Below are 24230 nucleotides of genomic sequence, written 5' to 3' on the forward strand. Positions count from 1 at the left end.
GAAATCGGACCCCAAAACTTGTTGTCCAATTTGTCCTGAGTATGCTGGTACGCCATATGTGGGGGTAAACGACTGTTTGGGCGCACGGCAGAGCTCGGAACGAAGGAGCGCTGTTTTGGAATGCAGACTTTGATAGAATGGTCTGCGAGCGTTATGTTGCGTTTGCAGAGCCCCTGATGTACCTAAACAGTAGAAACCCTCCACAAGTGACCCCATTTTGGAAACTAGACCCCCCAAGGAACTTATCTAGATGTGTGGTGAGAACTTTGAATGCCCAAGTGCTTCACAGAAGTTTAGAATGCAGAGTCGTGAAAATAAAAATATTTTTTTTTCCACAAAAAAGATATTGTAGCCCCCAAGTTTTTATTTTCACAAGGGTAACAGGAGAAATTGGACTGCAATAGTTGTTGTCCAATTTATCCCGAGTACACTGATGTGCCATATGTGGGGGTAAACCACTGTTTGGGCGCACGGCAGAGCTCGGAAGGGAAGGAGCGCCGTTTTGGAATGCAGACTTTGATAGAATGGTCTGTGGGCGTTATGTTGCGATTGCAGAGCCCCTGATGTACCTAAACAGTAGTAACCCCCCACAAGTGACCCCATTTTGGAAACTAGACCCCCCAAGGAACTTATCTAGATGTGTGGTGAGAACTTTGAATGCCCAAGTGCTTCACAGAAGTTTATAATGCAGAGTCATGAAATAAAAAAATATATTTTTTTCCACAAAAAAGATTTTGTAGCCCCCAAGTTTTTATTTTCACAAGGGTAACAGGAGAAATTGGACTGCAATAGTTGTTGTCCAATTATTCCCGAGTACGCTGATGCCCCATATGTGGGGGTAACCCACTGTTTGGGCGCACGGCAGAGCTCAGAAAGGAGGGAGCACCATTTGACTTTTTGAGCGCAAAATTGGCTGTCGTGTTTGGAGACCCCCTGATGTACCTAAACAGTGGAAACCCCCCAATTCTAGCTCCAACCCTAACTCCAACACACCCCTAACCCTAATCCCAACCTGATCCATAATCCTAATCACTAACCCTAACCATAATCACAACCCTTACCCCAAAACAACCCTAATGTCAACCCTAACCATAACCCTAATCAAAACCCTAAATCCAACACACCCCTAATCCTAATCTCAACCCTAACCTCAAACCTAACCCTAATCCCAATACACCCCTAATCACAACCCTAACCTTAACCCTAATCCCAAACCTAACCCTAATCCCAAGCGTAACCCTAATGCCAACTCTAACCCTAATGCCAACCCTAATCCAAACCCTAACCCCAACTCTAACCCTAAATTTAGCCCTAACCCTAGCCCTAACTTTAGCCCCAACCCTAACCCTAGCCCTAAGGCTACTTTCACACTTGCGTTTGGCATCCGTCGCTATCCATCGTTTTGGACAAAAAACCGATCCTGCAAATGTGCCCGCAGGATGTGTTTTTTGCCCATATACTTGTATTGCCAACGGATTGCAACGGATGGCCACACGTCGCGTCCGTTGTGCACTGGATCAGTTGTGTTTTGGCGGACCGTCGGCACAAAAAACGTTCAATGTAACGTTTTTTTTGTACATCGCGTCCGCCATTTCTGACTGCGCATGTGTGGCCGTAACTCCGCCCCTTCTCCCCAGGACATAGATTGGGCAGCGGATGCGTTGAAAAACTACATCCGCTGCCCACGTTGCGCACAATTTTCACAACGTGCGTCGGTATGTCGGGCCGATGCATTGCGACGGCCCCGTACCGACGTAAGTGTGAAAGAACCCTAACCCTAAATTTAGCCCCAACCCTAACCCTAAATTTAGCCCCAACCTTAACCCTAACCCTAGCCCTAACCCTAACCCTAGCCCTAACCCTAACCATAGCTCTGACACTAACCCTAACCATAGCCCTAACCCTAACACTAGCCCTAACCCTAACCCTAACCCTAATTTTAGCCCCAACTGCTCTTCTCCTGCCAGCCGGCAGATGGCGATAGATGGCGGGCACACTGCGCCTGCGCCCGCCATTTTATTTTCCCCTGAAGATGCCGGCGGCCAGGAGGAGAAGCAGGAGGACCCAGGGACACCGGTGAGTATGATAGGGTCCCCGAATCCCCCTATTTCTCTGTCCTCTGATGTGCGATCACATCAGAGGACAGAGAATTACACTTTGCTTTTTTTTTTTTTGCGGTCGCCGGTAAACAGTTAATTACCGGCGATCGCAAAACAGGGGTCGGTAAAACCGACCCCGATCATGTTTTTTGGGGTCTCGTCTACCCCCTGCAGCCGAGACCCCAAAGATCCTCCCGGTGCCGGCCGGCGGGCGCACTGCGCATGCGCCCGCGCATGCGCCCGCCATTTTTTTTGCCAGAAGAAGATGGCGGCGCCCATCGGGAGCCACGAGGAGCATCGGGGGAGACAGGTAAGTATCGGGGGGCTATCTGGGACCCCTTTTCTCTGTCCTCTGATGTGCGATCACATCGGAGGACAGAGAAATTAAATAGAAATTGCGTTTTTTTTTGTGATCGTCGGTAAACGGTTAATTACCGGCAATCGCAAATGCGGGGTCGGTAAAAAAAACCCGAATCATGTTCTCTGGGGTCTCGGCTACCCCCGGCAGCCGAGACCCCAGAGAACATCCGACTCTGGGGGGCGCTATTTACTTTTTCCACAGCGCCGTTAATTAACGGCGCTGTGGTTTAAGTACCCTTAGCGGCCGCAGTTAAAAGGCATATCGGCGGTCATTAAGGGGTTAAAATGGCATGCATGTATAACTAAATCCATTATTAATAATAATAATCTTTATTTTTATATAGCGCTAACATATTACGCAGCGCTTTACAGTTTTTCACACATTATCATCACTGTCCCCCAATGGGGCTCACAATCTAGAATCCCTATCAGTATGTCTTTGGAATGTGGGAGGAAACCGGAGTGCCCGGAGGAAACCCACGCAAACACGGAGAGAACATACAAACTCTTTGCAGATGTTGTCCTGGGTGGGATTAGAACCCAGGACCCCAGCGCTGCAAGGCTGCTGTGCTAACCACTGCGCCACCGTGCCGCCCATTATTACAATGAGATGCTTATTATACTGCAAGACTACAGATAATTATTGTTACAGTGATGATAAATTATATTTCCCTTATTTGTAGAACATTTTTTATAATTTGTGAAATTAATTTGAACCTATGTATTTTTTTAATGCTCTAATGATGTACCTCAATTGATATATTTTATTGTATCTTTATCTGATGAGAACAATAACTTTGTTTTTACTATATACCATATTGGCTTGAATGCTGGCGACGTGTTGTGCCAACTTTTATAGTTCACAGTAATCGATTAGACAACCGGTTATTATTTTGACCCTTTCTTTTTTTTTATCAGAAAAGCATTGTACATGGATAACTTAAATTCAAACTAGTTAATTTCAAGAGTTTTAAGATAAGTAAAGAGTTGAAATAATTAAAGGAGAAATGCAACATCATAAAAGTCTTTTTTAAGATAGGCATTATCTATCAACCTTTGAAATTATGGACATACTGTAAACCACAAGTCACTGTGCTAGTGTTCCTAGAAGAAAATGTTGGAACGTGGCTCATGACAGATACATGGTATTATTTTTTTAATTTTACTCTCATTTTAGTAAATACGTGCTGAGTCAAATTTACTGTAATGTATCAATTCAACAATTCTTATGGATTCATCAGTTTGTGCTAGATACTGTTATTGCCAGCATTATCTAAAAATGTATTGGGCTACAAGATATTACTGTATGTTGGATGTGACATTTACTGCACTCTTCTACTTTAAAGGGCTTCTCAGAGAACGAGATAAAATGGAGTCCCTGACTACAAAAACACACCACAAAGGAGTATAGGCAGCATAAAATAAAGCACAGTAGGCCTGAAATTTCTAGAAAGCCCAGCCACTTTGCTGGAACTTTAAGATGCTACATTTTTATCAGGGGGGAAAATATTCAGCATTAAAAACTTATCAAAAGCTCATCATCAGAACTTAACCTAAAAGTGGTATGTGATACATTTTTTGGGACTACCTTACCCGGATCTCTAATGTGATGTCTTATAAATCTGCCTCATGATGTGTATTATGCAGCCTCCAATTTGCACAAAGAGTTCGGTAATCCAGCTCCAGGAAAAAAGGAAAATTCTATTGCATAAAATTCAATAAACTTTATTGAAACAAATCCATAAAATTGTCGATCCCAATAAGTGGCTTGGCTTAGGATCACATATCAGCCCTCACTGAACGCGTTTCGAACATTGGTGTGTTCTTAGTCTTCAAGACTAAGAACACACCAATGTTCTAAACGCGTTCAGTGAGAGCTGATATGTGATCCCAAGCCACTTATTAGGATCGACAAGTTTATGGATTTGTTTCAATAAAGTTTATTGGATTATTGGATTTTATGCAATAGAATTTTCCTTTTTTCCTGGAGCTGGATTACCGAACTCTTTGTGCTTCTACTACGTCGTTGGCTGGACGTTTATTCCCTGCTCAGATGTCTGTATCGTTTGTGGATTCCTGTTGGGTGAGCTGAATTTTTTCTTTTTTCTAGCCTCCAATTTGCCCCAGCACATTTTAGCGCTGTCATCTAAGATTCTTTTTTATTTCTAGTTTTATCTACACTAGTCATATTATCTGTTATGTGAAATATGTGTAAAAGAAGAATGTATTGTTTTCAGTGTATCAGTTTTGAAATATAAAGTATTTTCTTTCATAAGGATCGTGACCTAACCTTTCCAACCAGAATCGGAGGGCTGAGTACACGTTTGACCTCTATTTCTTGGTGGCTGCCTTCTGTACTGAGGTTTAATTTCCATCAGTCATTCTTAATGAAGTCCCTATTGGTGCTCCTCTATACTTAATTATTCTCTCTCACCTTATATTTTATTCAGGTCACTGGTAAAGGAGAGATCATTTAACATCCTATGACTAAGAAAACACTATTTTAGATGCTGAAGGATGAACTGATATTCACCTGCTTCTCTACTATATGTAGTGATGTGAATTTTTGTATGTAGTCTGAAACAAAATAATGCACCAAAAATGCAGACTGTACCAGACAATTTGTAAAGTTAAAGTGGATAAAGTTTGGTGCCACTTTATTAACCACAAGCAGAGAAGAAGCGAAAGCATATCAACACTTGCCATTCGTAGATCGTCAGCTTTATTGTATCCAAAGCATAGTGCAAGAAAAATGGGAGATGGTGCAGGCAGCGGATGAGGCAACGGCCGTTTGGAACAACTACGGCCATTTTCGGGCAGGTTATGTGAATCGGCCATTGCCACAGGTGCTGACTGCAGAACTTCCAAGTGTTCTTGCATTATGTTTTGGATACAGTAAAGCTGACTATCTACAAATGATGAATGCCGCTCCATTTTCTCTTCTTCTCTGTATGAGAATAATTCTATAGGCTGTGATCTGTGCACATCATCGAAGCCAGATTGATAATTTCTGCCATTTCTAAGCAGCCTTTTGACATAGAGCTCAAGTTGCTTGTATTGTATGTAGTGCTACCCAATGTTTTCTTGATTTTGTTTTTTGGAATCACTTTACAGATAAAATTAAAGAATGTATGATTTACAGCTACCTTTAAATTACTTAATACAGAACCTGTATTTTACTAATGGAGCCTGTAGGTTTTGTATGTTTCAAATATTAAAGTGAGCAATTCCCATACTGATATTATATTATTGTTTACTTATTCATAAATACACCCAAATAATATAGCCATTCAAGGTCATAAATAACAAATTTTACTACATACAAGCTGAGATCATCACTGATAAAAAATACATCATATACTCGGTTGAGAACACACACAAACAAGAGACAAAACAAGATAGAGCACATGAGAACCTTGCATAAGCCCACATTTGGGTAGAAAAGTCTATAAAGAGACAGAAATACTTAAAGAGAACCTGTCACCTGAATTTGGCGGGACCGGTTTTCGGTGATTTGGGCGGAGTTTTCGGGTGTTTGATTCACCCTTTCCTTACCCGCTGGCTGCATGCTGGCCGCAATATTGGATTGAAGTTCATTCTATGTCCTCAGTAGCACACGACTGCGCAAGGCAATTTTGCCTTGCGCAGGCGTGTACTACGGAGGACACAGAATGAACTTCAATCCAATATTGCGGCCAGCATGCAGCCAGCGGGTAAGGAAAGGGTGAATCAAACACCCGAAAACTCCGCCCATATGACCAAAAACCGGTCCCGCCAAATTCAGGTGACAGGTTCCCTTTAAGATCCAATCATGCTTGTTGATAAAAGAAGCCGCCTAGTGTGGTAGGGAAGGTTCAAATAGTTTTAAAGGGACAAAATACATAGTTAGCTCCTCACCATCCTGAAACCCCAAAATCCATAATATGCACACAATATAAAAGAAAAGGTCACATTTCCAGAAGTTCAACCTAGCTAACGTGTAATAAAAGAAGATAACCTCCACAGCTCCAGGGAATCAATCACTCTCAATATCTGTTTCGCTATGGAAAGCTTCATCTAGGGGTGACTATGCTTTATTGTGTTCTACTTAAGAATAATATTGTTATTTTACTTAAACCTGTGTTCAGAAAAAGAAAAACACCAAAAAAGTAGTTGTTATGTACGGTAGGTTGAGGGCATGAACCCCTTGTCTTTGAGATACAAAGCATGTAATACTGAGCATCTCAGAAAGTAATTTAACAACCCTACGAGACTTAATAGCACTTTTGCATACAAAGTATACCAAACTTTTACAACATGTCAAATCATCTTTTATTGAAAGGTACAACTTCTACTTATAGATGGTGCAGAAATTATTTGTGCTACCCTTCCAGATAACTAAAGAAATGCTAATCTGAAATCACCCAGAATTCCCACATGGTAAAGACTCAGCTCAAGGAACACAGTTGAAAGTTACGGGGCTTGTGAATTAATGGACTATTCTGCATATAAAGGAGAAAATACGGCCGCATCCAAGGGAAATAATAGCCCAATTTCATGTAGATAGCAAACATTTCACCTCTGTCATGTAAATATGTTCCTTCAGTTCATCCAAATTGTATACTCTAGCCAGAGAGGCATCCATATACACAGTAGGTTAAATTGTAGGTTCTAACAGCCACAGCGTAGATATGTTAACAATATATAGACCACAGAGAAAAAGTTTCTTAATGGGGTGGTCCAGTAATTAAAATGTCCTTTCTAAATATTTACCTTTATACTCTAACCACAGCTTTTATCATATTTTTCTAATTGAGGTTCTCCATTGTCTCTTTAACCAATGGTTAGGAAAAGGAAACTTGTGATACAACTACATTGGTTAACCATACCAAGTGTCTATTGAGAATCAAGTTAGTGGAGGCGGACAGACACAAAGAAAAAAATGTGAAAAAGCTTTTTTTTCCAAAGAGGCTTTATTTCTTTTCATTATACAAAGAAGAAAGTGAGAAGATGATACTACCTGTTACATGTTAGGGAACCACTCAGCACCCAAAATATGTTGTGCAGTTATATGTATGTATAATAGGTTCCATGTAAGATGCATGTCCCTAATACATCAGCCCACAGGCTGCGCCCCTGGGCAGAGGGGACACGATATTCCCCTTTTGTCCGCCCCCCACCTTTGTAAACATCGGCAGGCTCCGACCACCTGCTGCTATTGTATTGTATGTCTGGCCTGCCGCTTTTCTATTGGCCTGCCCTCTGTATCTGAGTGATATATTCTGTGTCCTGTGAGTAAAGTGTTGTCAGACTGGAGATACGTGGAGAAGCAGTGATCTTTTATATGCGCCCATGTAACCAAGCAATTCCAGCCAGCGTCCTTCATTCAGACTCCAGCCAAAGCAGATTGGACCTCCTGAAACACGGGGTGGTGCTGAAAGAGGTACCCCAGCTTGGTAGACCCTGTTGCACTACCTTTTAGCTAAGTGATACAGTCTGGAAGAGTTAGGAGGCACACCTAATATCTTTATACTCACCCAGCCATGGTGTTTATTTTCCCTGAAGGAAGCGTAATAGATTATGGAGTATCAGACTGGTAACTATTTTACTATGATATGCCAGCTAGTTGGCCCTCATTGTTATTCTTTTATTCGTTTGTTTACTTGTTTATTTGTTAACTTATTTAGTTAGATGTCTTTCCTTCTATTTGCTTGATTTATTAGTTAGTTTTTGTCTCCTCCAGATTAAATACAATACGTAAGCCTCACTAAAGGTACCTTCACACATAACGATATTGTTAACGATATCGTTGCTATTTGTGACGTAGCAACGATATCATTAATGAAATCGTTATGTGTGACAGCGACCAACGATCAGGCCCCTGCTGGGAGATCGTTGGTCGCTGAAGAAAGTCCAGAACTTTATTTCGTCGCTGGACTCCTGCTGACATCGCTGGATCGGCGTGTGTGACACCGATCCAGCGATGTCTTCACTGGTAACCAGGGTAAACATCGGTAACTAAGCGCAGGGCCGCGCTTAGTAACCCGATGTTTACCCTGGTTACCATGCTAAAAGTAAAAAAAAACAAACACTAGATACTTACCTACAGCCGTCTGTCCTCCAGCGCTGTGCTCTGCACTCCTCCTGTACTGGCTGTGAGCGTCGGTCAGCCGGAAAGCAGAGCGGTGACATCACCTCTCTGCTTTCCGGCTCACAGCCAGTACAGGAGGAGAGCAGAGAAGCAGAGCGCAGCGCTGGAGGACAGACAGCGGTAGGTAAGTATCTAGTGTTTGTTTTTTTTTACTTTTAGCATGGTAACCAGGGTAAACATCGGGTTACTAAGCGCGGCCCTGCGCTTAGTTACCCGATGTTTACCCTGGTTACCGGCATCGTTGGTCGCTGGAGAGCGGTCTGTGTGACAGCTCTCCAGCGACCAAACAGCGACGCTGCAGTGATCCGGATCGTTGTCGGTATCGCTGCAGCGTCGCTTAATGTGAAGGGGCCTTTAGAGACACAATTCTATTGATGTGACCTTGACTGTAAACAACAAGCAATCTGAAAATCAATTGTCTCCATGAAGATGATTTCATTTGTTATTTAAAAATCAAAGTAAAAAGATGTTTCAAATAAAATGAACAGTCAACTAAGTTATTAATGTGAATGGCTTTAGCATAACCCAATGAGTTTGTGATGAAATAAAGAAAGCAATGAAGAAACCCTCTCTTTCTTACTTTCATAGACAGAAGTGTAACCTATTTTTTTTATTCTTTTCATTTATGATAAAAGGAAACCTGCAAACAATGAATTGAGAATTTTGCATATGAATAATCAGTCCACAAGGAGAGAGAAGCAAATTTCTCCAATGTGATATATTACAAATTACCTTATTTATGTATTATTGATTTATGGAATAAAATTAAAATGATGGTTACACTTTAAGTCCTCTGTATAATATATTATTAGATATGAGTTGTAATAGTTTTTAGGCAATTTACTTTGGATCTGTGTTAACCTAAAATATGGTACTAGGTTCTAGGTTTGTTTTATTTGTTTTCAATAATTTCAGAAAAATTATAGTAAGGGAATTTGACCTGCAATAAAGAAGAAAAACTAGGCCAGAGCTAATAAAATAAAAAAAAAACCTTATTTATCAGCAGCACGTGCACAGTTCTTAAATGTCAAGATAACACATGGACTGTGGTCTAGAACATGCTATAACATAGATAGTAAAGTTGAAAGTGGACATAAATACAATTGGTGCAATCTATTATCTAGTAATATTAATCTTGAAGAAGGTACTTCTTCCTAGACTGCAGAAGCCAAATTACACATCTATTTTCTGAATTCAAATATGTAAATTAGAATAAATCCATGGGTCAGTGACATGTCTGCAGTGATCTTAGCATATAACTTTCGATATTTTTACTCATAAATGGGTTGTCCACTACTTGGACAACTCCTTCTGAATCCCTATGTTTCTTCCCTAGTAAAATAATAAACACCTCCAGTTTCCGCACTGTTGCAGCACTGTCGGCACTAGTCCTCCTGGGGCTAAGGCTACTTTCACACTAGCGTCGGTACAGGGCCGTCGCGCTGCGTCGACCCGACGTACCGACGCATACTGTGCAAGCGCCACACAACGGGGGCAGCGCATGCATTTTTCCAGCGCATCCGCTACCCCATTGTGAGTTGCGGGGAGGTGGGGGCGGAGTTCCGGCCGTGCATGCACGGTCAAAAATGGCGGACACAATGCAGCAATGTTACGGTCTGCCACAACACGACGCAACCATCGCATGACGGTTGCGACGTGTGGCAAAGCGTCGCAATGTGTCGCTAATGTTAGTCAAGGGAGGAAAAACGCATCCTGCAAGCAATTTTGCAGGATGCGTTTTTTCTCCTAAACGACGCATTGCGACGTGCAGTGCACGACGCTAGTGTGAAAGTAGTATAACATAACTCGCTCGCTCACCCGATCCCTGCGGCCAATCAGCATTAGCTTGACTCTCCTGTCTTATGGACATAATTCACATATGGAGGAAGTGAGAGCAGCAGCAGCTCTCACTTCCTCCAAATGTCTTGATTTGTCTGAATCAACTGATTCAACTGATTGGCTGCAGGGATCGCATAAGTGATCATGTTACACGAGCCCCCGGAGAACCACTGGATGGCGCCGGCACTGGAGGTGAATATAAGTGTTTTTATTTTACTGGGGGCACTCAGGGATTCAGAAGAAGTTGTCCGAGTAAGTGGACAACCCCTTTAAACTGTAACAAGTTGCATTTTGCAAAGGGTGTAGTTTGCATTTGCTGTTTATGGTTATTTTTTCTTTCTTACACCTTTTGTACTATTATTAGTACTATTGTGTACATATTTTTTTAATAAGGACATTTGAAAATGTCTCCATATAACCCTAGGCTTGAACAAAGGTTTTTTTTACAGGTATGCAAGACACAATTGCACTTATAGCACCACTAACAGTCTCGCCTTATTAGGAAATCACAAGACATTAGCATATGGAAAGAATAGTTTGACTTCATAATTCTACTCCTTTTAACTTTTTTTGGGAGATGGATGGGTTAATGTGGTATAATTACTAGTTCTTGTGTGAATGTTCTGCGTCTCAGGAGACAGTTACAAGACAAAAATGTCTCTATCTGTACTGTAATTCTGTTTGTCTTTGTACTTTTAAAGATCCTTGAATAAAACTAAATCTTCAAAAGATGTGTATTTATATACAAACATAAACAGCATAATAAAATATAAGTACATAATACTTTAAACAATCGAATCTTATAAGTTATAATGGTGAAAGATTAAAAACATCAAAATACATTGACTGTAAAATAATAAATTAACATTTTAGCAACCTTTTTTTTTATATCAGGTTATGAAAACATTTTTAGAACTTACCTTCCTTTTCTTGGGGATTTACAAACTGAAGTACTATTAATGCAATGCATGCCCCAGTCATCAACACAAAAAGGACAATCAGGAATATCTCTAAGGTTGTTAATTTTTTCGACTTCATCCTTCCCGCACTTGGATCCCACTGTGCAAGGAGAACATCTGATGGAAATGTGGACCAGGTGAAGATCTGCTGAATAGTCATCACCATAATATAAGCTATCGTTTTATCTATATTACTGTGGACTTTGGTCAGTTATCTACAAAGATTCTGCAACGAAAAGCATTTAGCCATGTAAAATGCATTTCTACTTATTGTACTATTTTTTTTAATTGTATATTTAGTCTACAGTCATAAATTATTACTTTTTCATTACCCTTTAACATCTTTTTTTTACTTTACAGCCTTTTAAAAGAAGAAATATTTTTTTTCTCATCAATATACCTAGAATATACTATATAATTGTCTAAGGGTCACTTCCGTCTTTCTGTCCTTCTGTCTGTCTGTCACGGATATTCACTGGTCGCGGTTGGTCGCGGCCTCTGTCTATTATGGAAATCCAAGTCGCTGATTGGTCGCCGCAAGACAGCCACGACCAATCAGCGACGGGTACAGTCCGGAAGAAAATGGCTGCTCCTTACTCCCCGCAGTCACTGCCCGGCACCCGCATACTCCCCTCCGGTCACCGCTAACACAGGGTTAATGCCGGTGGTAACAGACCGCGTTATGCCACGGGTAACACACTCCGTTACCGCCGCTATTAGCCCTGTGTGTCCCCAACTTTTTGCTATTGATGCTGCCTATACAGCATCAATAGTAAACTATGTAATGTTAAAAATAATAAAAAAACAAACAACCTGTTATACTTACCCTCCGTTGTCCGCTGAGCCGGCCGCCATCTTCCGTTCCCGGTGATGCATTGTGAAATTACCCAGAAGACTTAGCGGCTTCGCGAAACCGCTAAGTCATCTGGGTAATTTTGCAATGCATCCTGGGAACGGAAGATGGCGGCAGCCGTGCGCCTATCGCCGGAGCTCCGCTGGACCCCACGAGGTGAGTATATAACTTTTTTTATTTTACTTATTTTTTTAACAGGGATATGGTGCCCACATGCTGTATACTACGTGGGCTGTGTTACATACCGCGTGGCTCTGTGCTGTATACTACATAGGCAGTGTTATATACTATGTGGGCTGTGTGATATACTCCGTGGGCTGTGCTACATATTACGTGGCCACTGTTATATACTGCGTGGGCAGTGTTATATACTATGTAACTGGACAATATACTACGTGACTGGGCAATATACTACGTGGCTCTGTGCTGTATACTACATGGCTCTGTGCTGTATACTACGTAGCTGGGCAATATACTACATGTCTGTGCTGTATACTACTTGACTGGGCAATATACTACGTGACTGGGCAATATACTACATGGCTGGGAAATATACTACATGGCTGGGCAATATACTACGTGGCTGTGTGCTGTATACTACGTGACTGGGCAATATACTACGTGTCTGTGCTGTATACTACGTGACTGGGCAATATACTACGTGACTAGGCAATATACTATGTGGCTGGGCAATATATTACGTGGCTCTGTGCTGTATACTACGTGGCTCTGTGCTGTATACTATGTGGCTCTGCTGTATACTACGTGGTTCTGTGCTGTATACTACATGGCTCTGTGCTGTATACTACGTGGCTCTGTGTTGTATACTACATAGGCAGTGTTATACACTATGTGGGCTGTGTGATATACTCCGTGGGCTGTGCTACATATTACGTGGCCACTGTTATATACTGCGTGGGCAGTGTTATATACTATGTAACTGGACAATATACTACGTGACTGGGCAATATACTACGTGGCTCTGTGCTGTATACTACATGGCTCTGTGCTGTATACTACGTAGCTGGGCAATATACTACATGTCTGTGCTGTATACTACTTGACTGGGCAATATACTACGTCACTGGGCAATATACTACATGGCTGGGCAATATACTACGTGGCTGTGTGCTGTATACTACGTGACTGGGCAATATACTACGTGTCTGTGCTGTATACTACGTGACTGGGCAATATACTACGTGACTAGGCAATATACTATGTGGCTGGGCAATATATTACGTGGCTCTGTGCTGTATACTACGTGGCTCTGTGCTGTATACTATGTGGCTCTGCTGTATACTACGTGGTTCTGTGCTGTATACTACATGGCTCTGTGCTGTATACTACGTGGCTCTGTGCTGTATACTACATCGCTGGGCAATATACTACGTGTCTGGGCAATATACTATGTAGCTGGGCAATATACTACATGGCTCTGTGCTGTATACTACGTGGCTCTGTGCTGTATACTACGTGGCTCTGTGCTGTATACTACATCGCTGGGCAATATACTGCGTTGCTGAGCAATATACTAAGTGACTGGGCAATATACTACATGGCTGGACAATATACTACGTGACTGGGCAATATACTACGTGGCTGGGCAATATACTACGTAGCTGGGCAATATACTATGTGTCTCTGTGCTGTATACTACGTGGCTCTGTGCTGTATACTATGTCGCTGGGCAATATACTACGTGACTGGGCAATATACTACATGACTGCTGAATACTACGTCGCTGTGCAATATATTACGTCGCTTGGCAACATACTACGTGACTGGGCAATATACTATGTGGCTGGGCAATATACTACGTGACTGGGCAATATACTATGTGGCTGGGCAATATACTACGTGTCTGGGCAATATACTACGTGGCTGGGCAATATACTACGTGACTGGGCAATATACTACGTGGCTGGGCAATATACTACGTAAATGGCCAATATACTACGTGACTGGGCAATATACTATGTGGCTGGGCAATATACTACGTGGCTGGGCAATATACTCCATGGGCTGTACAATATACTACGTGGACATGCATATTCTAGAATAAGGAAATGTGGATCCAGCTCCAGGAATAAAATGTAAAAAACTTTATTAGTTCACATTAAAATGCTGCTGAGACATGACCGGCATAGTGGGTAAAGGAGAGCAACCAGCACCCGACTGGACGCGTTTCGAGCAACAAATGTGCCCTTAGTCCTCAGTACTTAGGACTAAGGGCACATTTGTTGCTCGAAACGCGTCCAGTCGGGTGCTGGTTGCTCTCCTTTACCCACTATGCCGGTCATGTCTCAGCAGCATTTTAATGTGAACTAATAAAGTTTTTTACATTTTATTCCTGGAGCTGGATCCACATTTCCTTTCTCTACACGTCGACCAGTGTTGTGGCAGCAACACTTTGTTTCCGTGCTCGGATGGATACTTACCACATCGGACAGATGAACTAAGGGTGAGCTGAAATATACTCTTTTTTTTTTTTATATTCTAGAATACCCGATGCGTTAGAATCGGGCCACCATCTTGTAAGTTATAATGATTTAAGTTTACAATAGTTTAGGTTAATGTATTTAAAACAGGAAACACATTTACAAAAGTATTAAGGTTAGAAATGAGTGAATTGTTTTGAATTTTTAGGCATTTGTTGAGCCATGGGATTTTGAACAATTTTTAATTCGATTTGTGTGATTTGCTTATAAGAGTCGCCTAGAATGGTTGCCATCATTTTACATGTTGCATAGGATTGTATCAGCTAGAGAAAGCTTACACAACCTTAGCCAGAGTAGGGCAGGATTCCCCATAATGCCTTGCAGATATCAAATCACATGGTATAGCACAACCAATTAGGCCGGAGTCACACTAGAGAGTTTTACGGACGTATGAGAGATGCAAAAACTAAGCATTGCACATGGACCAATGATTCTCTATGGGGCAGCTCCTATCTGCCGTATATTTCGCAGCTGTATTTTACGGGCATAGAAAATCGCAACATGCTGCGTTTGCCAGCATATTGCGCAAAAAATCCACTAATGAAAGTCAATGGGGGCGAGAAAAATACGGATTACACACGGACCAGCAGTGTGACTTGCGAGAAATACGGCAGACATCTCCAGGTGCCAGGAAATGTGCCAAGCCCTCAATCAGAAAGCTGAGACATGCTAATTAGCTGAAAAAGCCAGACAGAGATCCCGGAAGTCTGGCGCTCGCCGCCACGGAGTTGCAAGCAGCATGGCAAACCTCATCAATGTGGATATGCTTCTGGTCCTGGTCCAGGAAAGGCCTGAGATTTGGGACCAACGGGATGCCAATTATGCCAACCGGGCAAGGAAGGAGGCTTTTCTCAAATTATGACCAGCAGCCACGTAAGGGACAGAGGCAACTAAGTAAGTACACTCCTGATTATCAACTATTTCATATTACAAACTGCAGTAAGAACAATATTTGCTCACAGTTAGATTTATGTTAGCCTGATTTTTGTATGTATATTGCAGTATTTCTGTAATGGTGCAGGACATGATAAAGGGGTTATGTATAGCATTTATAGATGTTGCTTACAGTTAGCAAATTGACAATGACAGACTGGTAAAGAGGGGACAGGACCCTGTTCTTGTGTACTTACATTCTACGGTGTCCCCCTTTTATGGGATAGTGGTATTTGGGTGTGTTTATTTTGCTAATTGCAGATATTAAGTTAGAAATGCAGCTTATAATAGGGCCTCGTAAAATCTGTGAAATCACTGACACCTTGTGTTACCAATCAGTACAATGTCCTTAGACATTATTTTCTTCTCTGTCATTACAGTGGAAGATGTTATGAGACGTTGGAGAAGCATTCGGGACCAGTACCGAAGAGAAAGGCAGCAGCGGTCCAGGAGTGGCTCATCTGCTCCAGCCAAATGCAAATACATTTATTTTGACCGGCTGTCCTTTCTGGATCCCAGTATGGATCTCAGACCGTAAGTACACGCCACACATCACAATACACATATGTTAGGAATGGGCATACATGATTGTAATTTTTTTAATTTTTTAACTTTATCAAATGACAGAACTCAATCCAACCTCACTGAGAGGGAGACAACAGGTTCAGATTCAGAGGCACTCATAGATCCTGTTGGTGAAGGAGAAGAGGCGGCTGGAGCATCTACGGCTCCTTCTATGATTCTCCCTCCAGATCCATCTTTGGATGCCCCTCATGGTTCTCAACCACCTGGTCCTGATGCTGCAGCACCACCTACAGATGCACCAGCTTCACTGATGCCCGAGGATACTGGCCACAGCAGCAGCCCAACTGTTCCTCTTGAGGCCTCACCACGGCCTGCTGTGACCTCACGCCGTGGCTGCAGCAGGAGAGAACTTAGTGCAAGCAGAAGAAATGTGGACACTGGTGTCTTAAATTATTTGGCCAGGGCTACTCAGGATGAGAGTGAGGAGTCATTTGCGTGTAGCCTGGCCCGGTATCTCCACCCGCCGCCGGTGGTCCAGGTTGCGCCGAGGATAAGGCTTCATCACATGCCTCGTCAATTGGAAGGCCTAATCTCCCTCAAGAACATATGGTACGGCTTCAGCCTTGGAGCCTGGGAGTTGTCGTGATGGTTGGAGGTCAAACTGATTTTCATGTAGCTGCCAACCCATAATGGACAAATTGAAGACCCTAGAGTCTCCAGTTCGCCCATAGGCCCCAATATCTACAATTATAAACCTGTAGTTACTGTCAACTACAGCAAACAGAACTACAGTGAAAAATTGCTTATAATTGAAGAATTGGGTTCCCGAGTTCGGCGGCTTACGCACTCTGATATGTTTCCCATCCAGGGCTCCGATGCAGTGAGGAAATTGGCAAGTGACATTAAATCCACGGGCTATTTTGAGCTAATCATCCATTTTTGGCTCAGGCATGACAAGTTCGTGGAGTTTGACCATTTTTCCATACATGTTGCACGCACAATGCCAGAAATAGTGGATTGTCCGATGAGAAACTCCAGATGTAGTCCAGGATAGGACAATCCAGTTGACAGGAAGCTGAAAGTACAGACCAAATAATATTAGCTAAGTAAAAATACTACACCAAAACCAGAGTTAAAAACAATAAATTAGAAATGTAAAAAGGCAGCATTAACAGTGTAACTTGCAAAATCTACACTGGGTATGTAATTGAACATTGTAAATACATATTTTGTATCAGCTTTGGCTCTACAGTAATTTACACATATCATTTTATGGAGCTGCTAAGAAACAACATAAAAAAGAAAACATCAACATACAGTATGTGAGGATGGTGAATACATACCGTAAGGTAAGGAGAAGACACTCCTCTGCGGATATGCATATTCGCATACTGGTGTCCTGAAATGTTATTCCTGGATGTACTGTCTCCAACAAGATGTCAAAGGTGGTATTGTCATTTGACAGTAAAGGTAAAAATTTTCAGGATGTGCCCGCAGAGCTGTATAGAGCCTCTGAAAATGTCCTTTAGTGACGCGTTGTCTCAAAAGTGGATGCACCCACATTCTTCTCCTCCTTTGCGGATGCACTATCACGGGGTATGGCTGGCCAAAGCGACGAGACAACACCCAGTTAAATAACACCCGCTGAGTTGTGGTCAAATGCAGCAGCTCAGACATGGTACCAACATAACAACAATACACCAACAGATGCACACCCACAAAATGGCCAGATGGGAGTGTGCCACCTGTTGCAGAGGCTGTAAATAGGGTTGGTGATGATGATTTAAATAAAATTCAGGCCTGAAAACCGTTAAATGTCAATTTTGTAAGGTTGCAAGAAAAGAACGCATTACGGATGTCATACGGATTACATATGTAGAAGTACATGCGCAAAATACGCTGCCACACCCTGCCTACAGATGACATACGGATCACTATTTTGGAAACATTTCTGCGTATTACGCATGTAAAATACGGACCATATTTCCCTACGCTGAGTGTGACGCCGGCCTTAAAAGTAGAGGCAAGAAATACAGCAACCATTTTGTGGTGGATCTGGGTAGTGAGAGGAAATTATAACACTCTACTTTGCTATATAGATAGGAAGAGATAGCCATAAAAGGCTAAAAAAAATACAGATAGTGTGTATATGTGATAGCACAGCAGTAAAGAATAGTTACTATCTGCTTACTCATAACCATATATGTTTAGGTTACATTGAGTAAGTCTGTATTTGCATTAAAGAGTTGGAAAGGAGTTGGATTAAGCCCTGTGAATCCTCAGAGTGTTATACATGTGTTTCAGGGTATTTGAAGTACTTGTGATTTGCAGTGAATCAATTTGCTGCAAATTGACTTTTGGGAAGCTGGCATATTTTGAATTTCAAAGAATTCGCTCATCTTTAATTAAAAACTTTTTATTTTTAATAATTAAAACTATGTAGGGTGCTACAATCAGATATTACAGCCTTAAGTCTAGGTAGGATGCTACAATCCTTCATTTTTTCCCAATTTTTCCTTTCAGTCTTTATCAGGTTAGATAGATGTATAATTACACTGCTAAAAAAATAAAGGGAACACTTAAACAACAGAATATAACTCCATGTAAATCAAACTTCTGTGAAATCAAACTGTCCACTTAGGAAGCAACACTGTTTGACAATCAATTTCACATGCTGTTGTGTAAATGGAATAGACAACAGATGGAAATTATTGGCAATTATCAAGACACACTCAATAAAAGAGTGGTTCTGCAGGTGGGGACCACAGAACACATCTCAGTACCAATGCTTTCTGACTGATGTTTTGGTCAATTTTGAATGTTGGTTGAACTTTCACACTCGTGGCAGCATGTGACAGACTCAACAACTCACACAAGAGGCTAGGTAGTGCAGCTCATCCAGGATGGCACATCAATGCGAGCTGTGGCAAGAAGGTTTGCTGTGTCTGTCAGCGTAGTGTCCAGAGGCTGGAGGCGCTACCAGGAGACAGGCCAGTTCACCAGGAGGAACAGGAAGAGCACTGCCAGAGCCCTGCAAAATGACTTACAGCTGGTCACAAATGTGCATGTGTCTGCACAAACGGTTAGAAGCCGACTCCATGAGGATGGTTTGAGTGCCTGACGTCCACAGATGGGGGTTGTGCTCACAGCCCAACACTGTGTAGGACGCTTGACATTTGCCACAAAACACCAGGATTGGTAAATTCACCACTGGTGCCCTTTGCTCTTCACAGATGAAAGCAGGTTCACACTGAGCACATGTGACAGACGTGACAGAGTCTGGAGATGCCGTGGAGAGCAATCTGCTGCCTGCAACATCTTTCAGCATGACCGGTCTGGCAGTGGGCAGTAATGGTGTGGAATGGCATTTCTTTTTAGGGCCGCACAACCCTCCATGTGCTGACTCCTCAGAAGTAGACTGACTGCTATTAGCTACCAAGATGAGATCCTCAGACCCCATGTGAGACCATATGCTGGTGCGGTTGGCCCTGGGTTCCTCCTAATGCAGAACAATGCCAGACCTCATGTGGCTGAAGTGTGTCAGCAGTTCCTGCAAGATGAAAGCATTGAAGCTATGGACTGGCCCACCCATTTCCCAGACCTGAATCTGATTGAACACATCTGAAACATCATGTCTCACACCATACACCAACGTCACGTTGCACCACAGACTGTCCATGAGTTGGCGGATGCTTTCATCCAAGTCTGGGAGGAGATCCCTCAGGAGACCATCCTGTTGTGAATTCTGTTGTCGGGCTCCCTCCTGTGGTCATGAATGGTACTTCGGCTGGTTCTGTCCATGGACTTCCTCTGGTGGGTGTTTCTGAGTTTCCTTCCACAGGTGACGAGGTTAATTCGTTAGCTGGCTGCTCTATTTAACTCCACTTAGATCTTTGCTCCATGCCACCTGTCAATGTTCCAGTATTGGTCTAGTTCACTCCTGGATCGTTCTTGTCACCTGTCTTCCCAGCAGAAGCTAAGTTCCTGCTTGTATTTCTTTGGTTTGCTATTTTTCTGTCCAGCTTGCTATTTTTATTGTTGTCTTGCTTGCTGGAAGCTCTGAGACGCAGAGGGAGCACCTCCGCACCATGAGTCGGTGCGGAGGGTCTTTTTGCGCCCTCTGCGTGGTCTTTTTGTAGGTTTTTGTGCTGACCGCAAAGCTACCTTTCCTATCCTCGGTCTGTTCAGTAAGTCGGGCCTCACTTTGCTAAATCTTTTTCATCTCTGTGTTTGTATTTTCATCTTTACTCACAGTCATTATATGTGGGGGGCTGCCTTTTCCTTTGGGGAATTTCTCTGAGGCAAGGTAGGCTTTATTTTTCTATCTTCAGGGCTAGCTAATTCCTTAGGCTGTGCCGAGTTGCATAGGGAGCGTTAGGAGCAATCCACGGCTATTTCTAGTGTGTTTGATAGGATTAGGGATTGCAGTCAGCAGAGTTCCCACGTCCCAGAGCTCGTCCTTTATTATCAGTAACTATCAGGTCATTCCGTGTGCTCTTAACCACCAGGTCCATTATTGTCCTGACCACCAGGTCATAACACCATCCGCCGCCTCATCAGGCGCATACCTAGGCATTGTTGGGAGGTCATACAGGCACGTGGAAGCCACACACACTACTGAGCATCATTTCCTTATCTTGATGCATTTCCAATGAAGTTGGATCAGCCTGTAGCTTCATTTTCCACTTTGATTTTGAGCATCATTCCAACTCCAGACCTCCTTGTGATAATAGTTGTGATTTACATTGATAATTTTTAGGTTTTATTCTTCTCAACACATTCCACTACGTAATGAATAAAGATTTACAACTGGAATAATTCATTCAGTGATATCTAGGATGTGGGATTTTAGTGTTCCCTTTATTTTTTTGAGCAGTGTATTTTCAGGTCTTCCAAATAATATCTGATTGGCTTGAAGTCTAAGCTCTCATGGACATTACCATTGTTATCTTAAATATCATTTTAAGAGAGAATATTACCCCTGTCAAACATCCAGTGCACTTTAGTTGATATTTTTATCAAAGATTTCTCTGTATTTTGCATCTTTCAACTTTACCTCAACTTCCTCTGGAAGAAGGCTTGTAAGCCGAAATGTATGTAGGGATACCTTTCACCACACTGCATTTAGGTAAATTACTCTATATTCATTTGTCTTACATGTCAACTTTGTGCCTGTGACATTATGCATGGCTTATACCTCATATAGCCTTTACTTTATATGGTTATTTATACTATGTGCCATTCATTTGCCACTCACTTATTGTGGCTATTGTCATAGCAGCATTTATTTTCATTCATGAGTTGACCTCATGTCTTTACCTTGCCTCTGCTTTTGATGTTCTTGACATTTACCTTTTGGTGCCACTCATGGCTTATTTTATTATGTACCCGTTTTTAACTATCATTAATAAAATATTACTTTCAATAAATTAATTGGTTTCATTCATGGTCACCCACACTTTTTTCTATTATTGTTGTGTAACACCTTCCCTTTTGTCCCCTATTTTTGTTTTATCTTTGTATTCATTTTTGATGCTATCAATAATAACTAACCTTCAAGAAGGTTACATAATGTTTACAATTAGGTTCTTTGCCAACTCCCTTTCCAAGACTGTTATTTCTTGTTTGCCAGAAAACCAACTCTATAAAGAGTCCTTGCAGTTCTGATTTTTAATTTAAGAATGAGGATTGTCACCACTGTATTCCTTGGGATTTTCAATAATGCAATAATTTGTGTTTACTTTTTCCAGTATAAAGTTTCTACTAACTCGGTTGCGTTGAAGTAGGCGAGGAAAGCTGTTTAAATAAAATCCATTGAAAATAAAGCAGATAGGCACATACCGTCCCGTGCAAGAAAATCCTTTATTGTGGCATCATAATACCAACAGCAGGCGGATAAACTGATGGAGCAAATACAGACGATCATTTCGCGCTTACATTGCGCTTCAATAGGTCAATGTAAGCGCGAAACGATTGTTGTCTGTATTTGCGCCATCGTTTTATTCGCCTGCTGTTGGTATTATGATGCCACAATAAAGGATTTTGTTGCACGGGACGGTATGTGCCTATCCGCTTTCTTTTCATTGGATATACAGATTATTTTTCTTTGGAAGTGGCACCCGTAATCCCTGGTGTGTTTGCAGCTTCATTAACCCGAGGTCATACAGCTGTGCCTTCGTCCTTCTCTCCCATAGTATGTGCTTAAATAAAATGTTGAGGCTGGTTTAAAAAGACTCCATAAACCATGCCACAAGCAAAGGAAAATAAACTGCATTTCAGAGCAAGCAAAACAAAATAAACAGTTCAAATAACAGCACTTAAGTGATAGTCTAGGACATTCAGGCTGGATAGTATCCAGTATACCAGCATAGTCTGGAAATATCAGACAGGAGGTCTTCTTACCTCCACTCACTATGTAATAATGGATCAGCTGGACTTCCTTATATCCATCAATCATACAACACCCCAAGGTGGGGATATGTGAGATGCCAGCCCCACGCATCTCTCTGACTGCTCGTTAACCCAGCCCTTGCCATGCCCTAGGAACACTCTCAGCACTATACATTCTGGAGCTTGCTTTCAGCTTACATAACTTAGGGCACCCACCTCCGTGATACAAACACTGACGAGCAAAAGGGTAACAATGTTTTGAACTTTTGATTTTATATCTCACCATCCACTTCTGCTTCGAATATGAGACTACCATCATTTTATAGACAATCATCTTGGCTATCTCATACATAAATCTGACTTACAACTATTTTGCGTATGAATAGTTATGCCGATATTTGTCATGTCACTGCATTGTCAAAGTTTTGCTCCTAAAAATCTAAATGTTAGTTTTATTATTTTGCTAGTATTTTGTAAATCCACCTTTGGCTTTCACCATTGCCTGAATCCTTCTGGGTATGCTCTTAATCAGATTCAAACATGTCTAGACCGTAATAATAATAATAATCTTTATATAGCGCCAACATATTCTTTACAGTTTAACAGTTCATACAAAAGTCATAATTAACAACATTAAAAATAATACAATAATTAAATAAAAATAAGATGATCCTGCTCATGAGAGCTTACAATCTACAATCAGGTGGGGGGAGACAAAGTACAGGGGCTTATTTACAATGATGGTCCAGCCATTTTGAGGGAGTGGGAGATAGATAAAGGCTGCATGAGCTGGTCACCAGACAGAATTTGTGGAGCTATTTGGTGTGGTGGAGTTTGATGGAGGGTTATTCTCAGATAGTGAATAGGATGTACACACACACACTTTGATTAGGAAACGTGATAGGCTGCCCTAAATAGATGTGTTTTTAGGGAGCGCCTAAAATTGTGTAAGTTGTGGATAATCCTAATTTCTTGGGATAGAGCATTCCAGAAGATTGCCCCAACCCAGGAGAAGTCTTGGAGCTCGGAATGGGAGGTATGGATTAGTGCAGAGGTTAGCTGATAGTCGCTTGCAGAGTGTAATGAGCTTGTACACAGATAAACAGAAATGAAGGAGGAGATGTAGGGGGTGCTGCACTGTGGAGAGCTTTGTGGGTGAGAACAAGCAGTTTTAATTGGCTCCTATAATGAATGGGCAGCCAGTGCAATAACTGGCAAAGATTGGGTGCATCCGTGTACCGATATGCCAGATGAATGACCCTGGCTGCTGCATTAAGGGTGAACTGGAGAGGGGAAAGTTGAGTGAGGGGGAGGCCAGTTGAGAGAGCATTATTGTAGTCCAGGTAGGAGTGGATCAGGGCAACAGTGAGGGTCTTTGTTGCTTCCATGATGAGAAAGGGGTGATTTCTAGAGATGTTCTTTAGGTATAAGCGACAAGAGGGGGCAAGACATTGTATATTGAAAGGGAAGGAATGATTAGTGTCAAACATAACACCCAAACAGCGTGCCTGCTGCTGGGTCATTATTATGGTGCCACCCATGGAGATGGAGATGTCAGATTTAGGGAGGATAGTAGACAGTGGGAGCAGAAGAAGTTCAGTTTTAAAAAGGTCGAGTTTCAGATAGCGAACATCATGCAGA

General features: G+C 42.0%; 1 protein-coding gene across 2 annotated transcripts in view; it reads right to left on the reverse strand.

Annotated features, from left to right (window-relative positions):
- The window catches only part of LOC138655113 (ovochymase-2-like), a 174045-nt gene extending 162518 nt beyond the window's left edge, over positions 1 to 11527 (reverse strand). For both annotated transcript variants that reach the window (XM_069743553.1, XM_069743555.1), the window contains exon 1: positions 11349 to 11527. In XM_069743553.1, the coding sequence (XP_069599654.1) occupies positions 11349 to 11466 (118 nt within the window). In that variant the 5' untranslated portion in view covers positions 11467 to 11527. The remainder of the gene's footprint in view (positions 1 to 11348) is intronic.
- Between the last annotated feature and the right edge of the window lie 12703 nt (positions 11528 to 24230).

The sequence above is a fragment of the Ranitomeya imitator genome, chromosome 1, assembly GCF_032444005.1.
Source record: "Ranitomeya imitator isolate aRanImi1 chromosome 1, aRanImi1.pri, whole genome shotgun sequence".
Taxonomy (NCBI): Eukaryota; Metazoa; Chordata; class Amphibia; order Anura; family Dendrobatidae; genus Ranitomeya; species Ranitomeya imitator.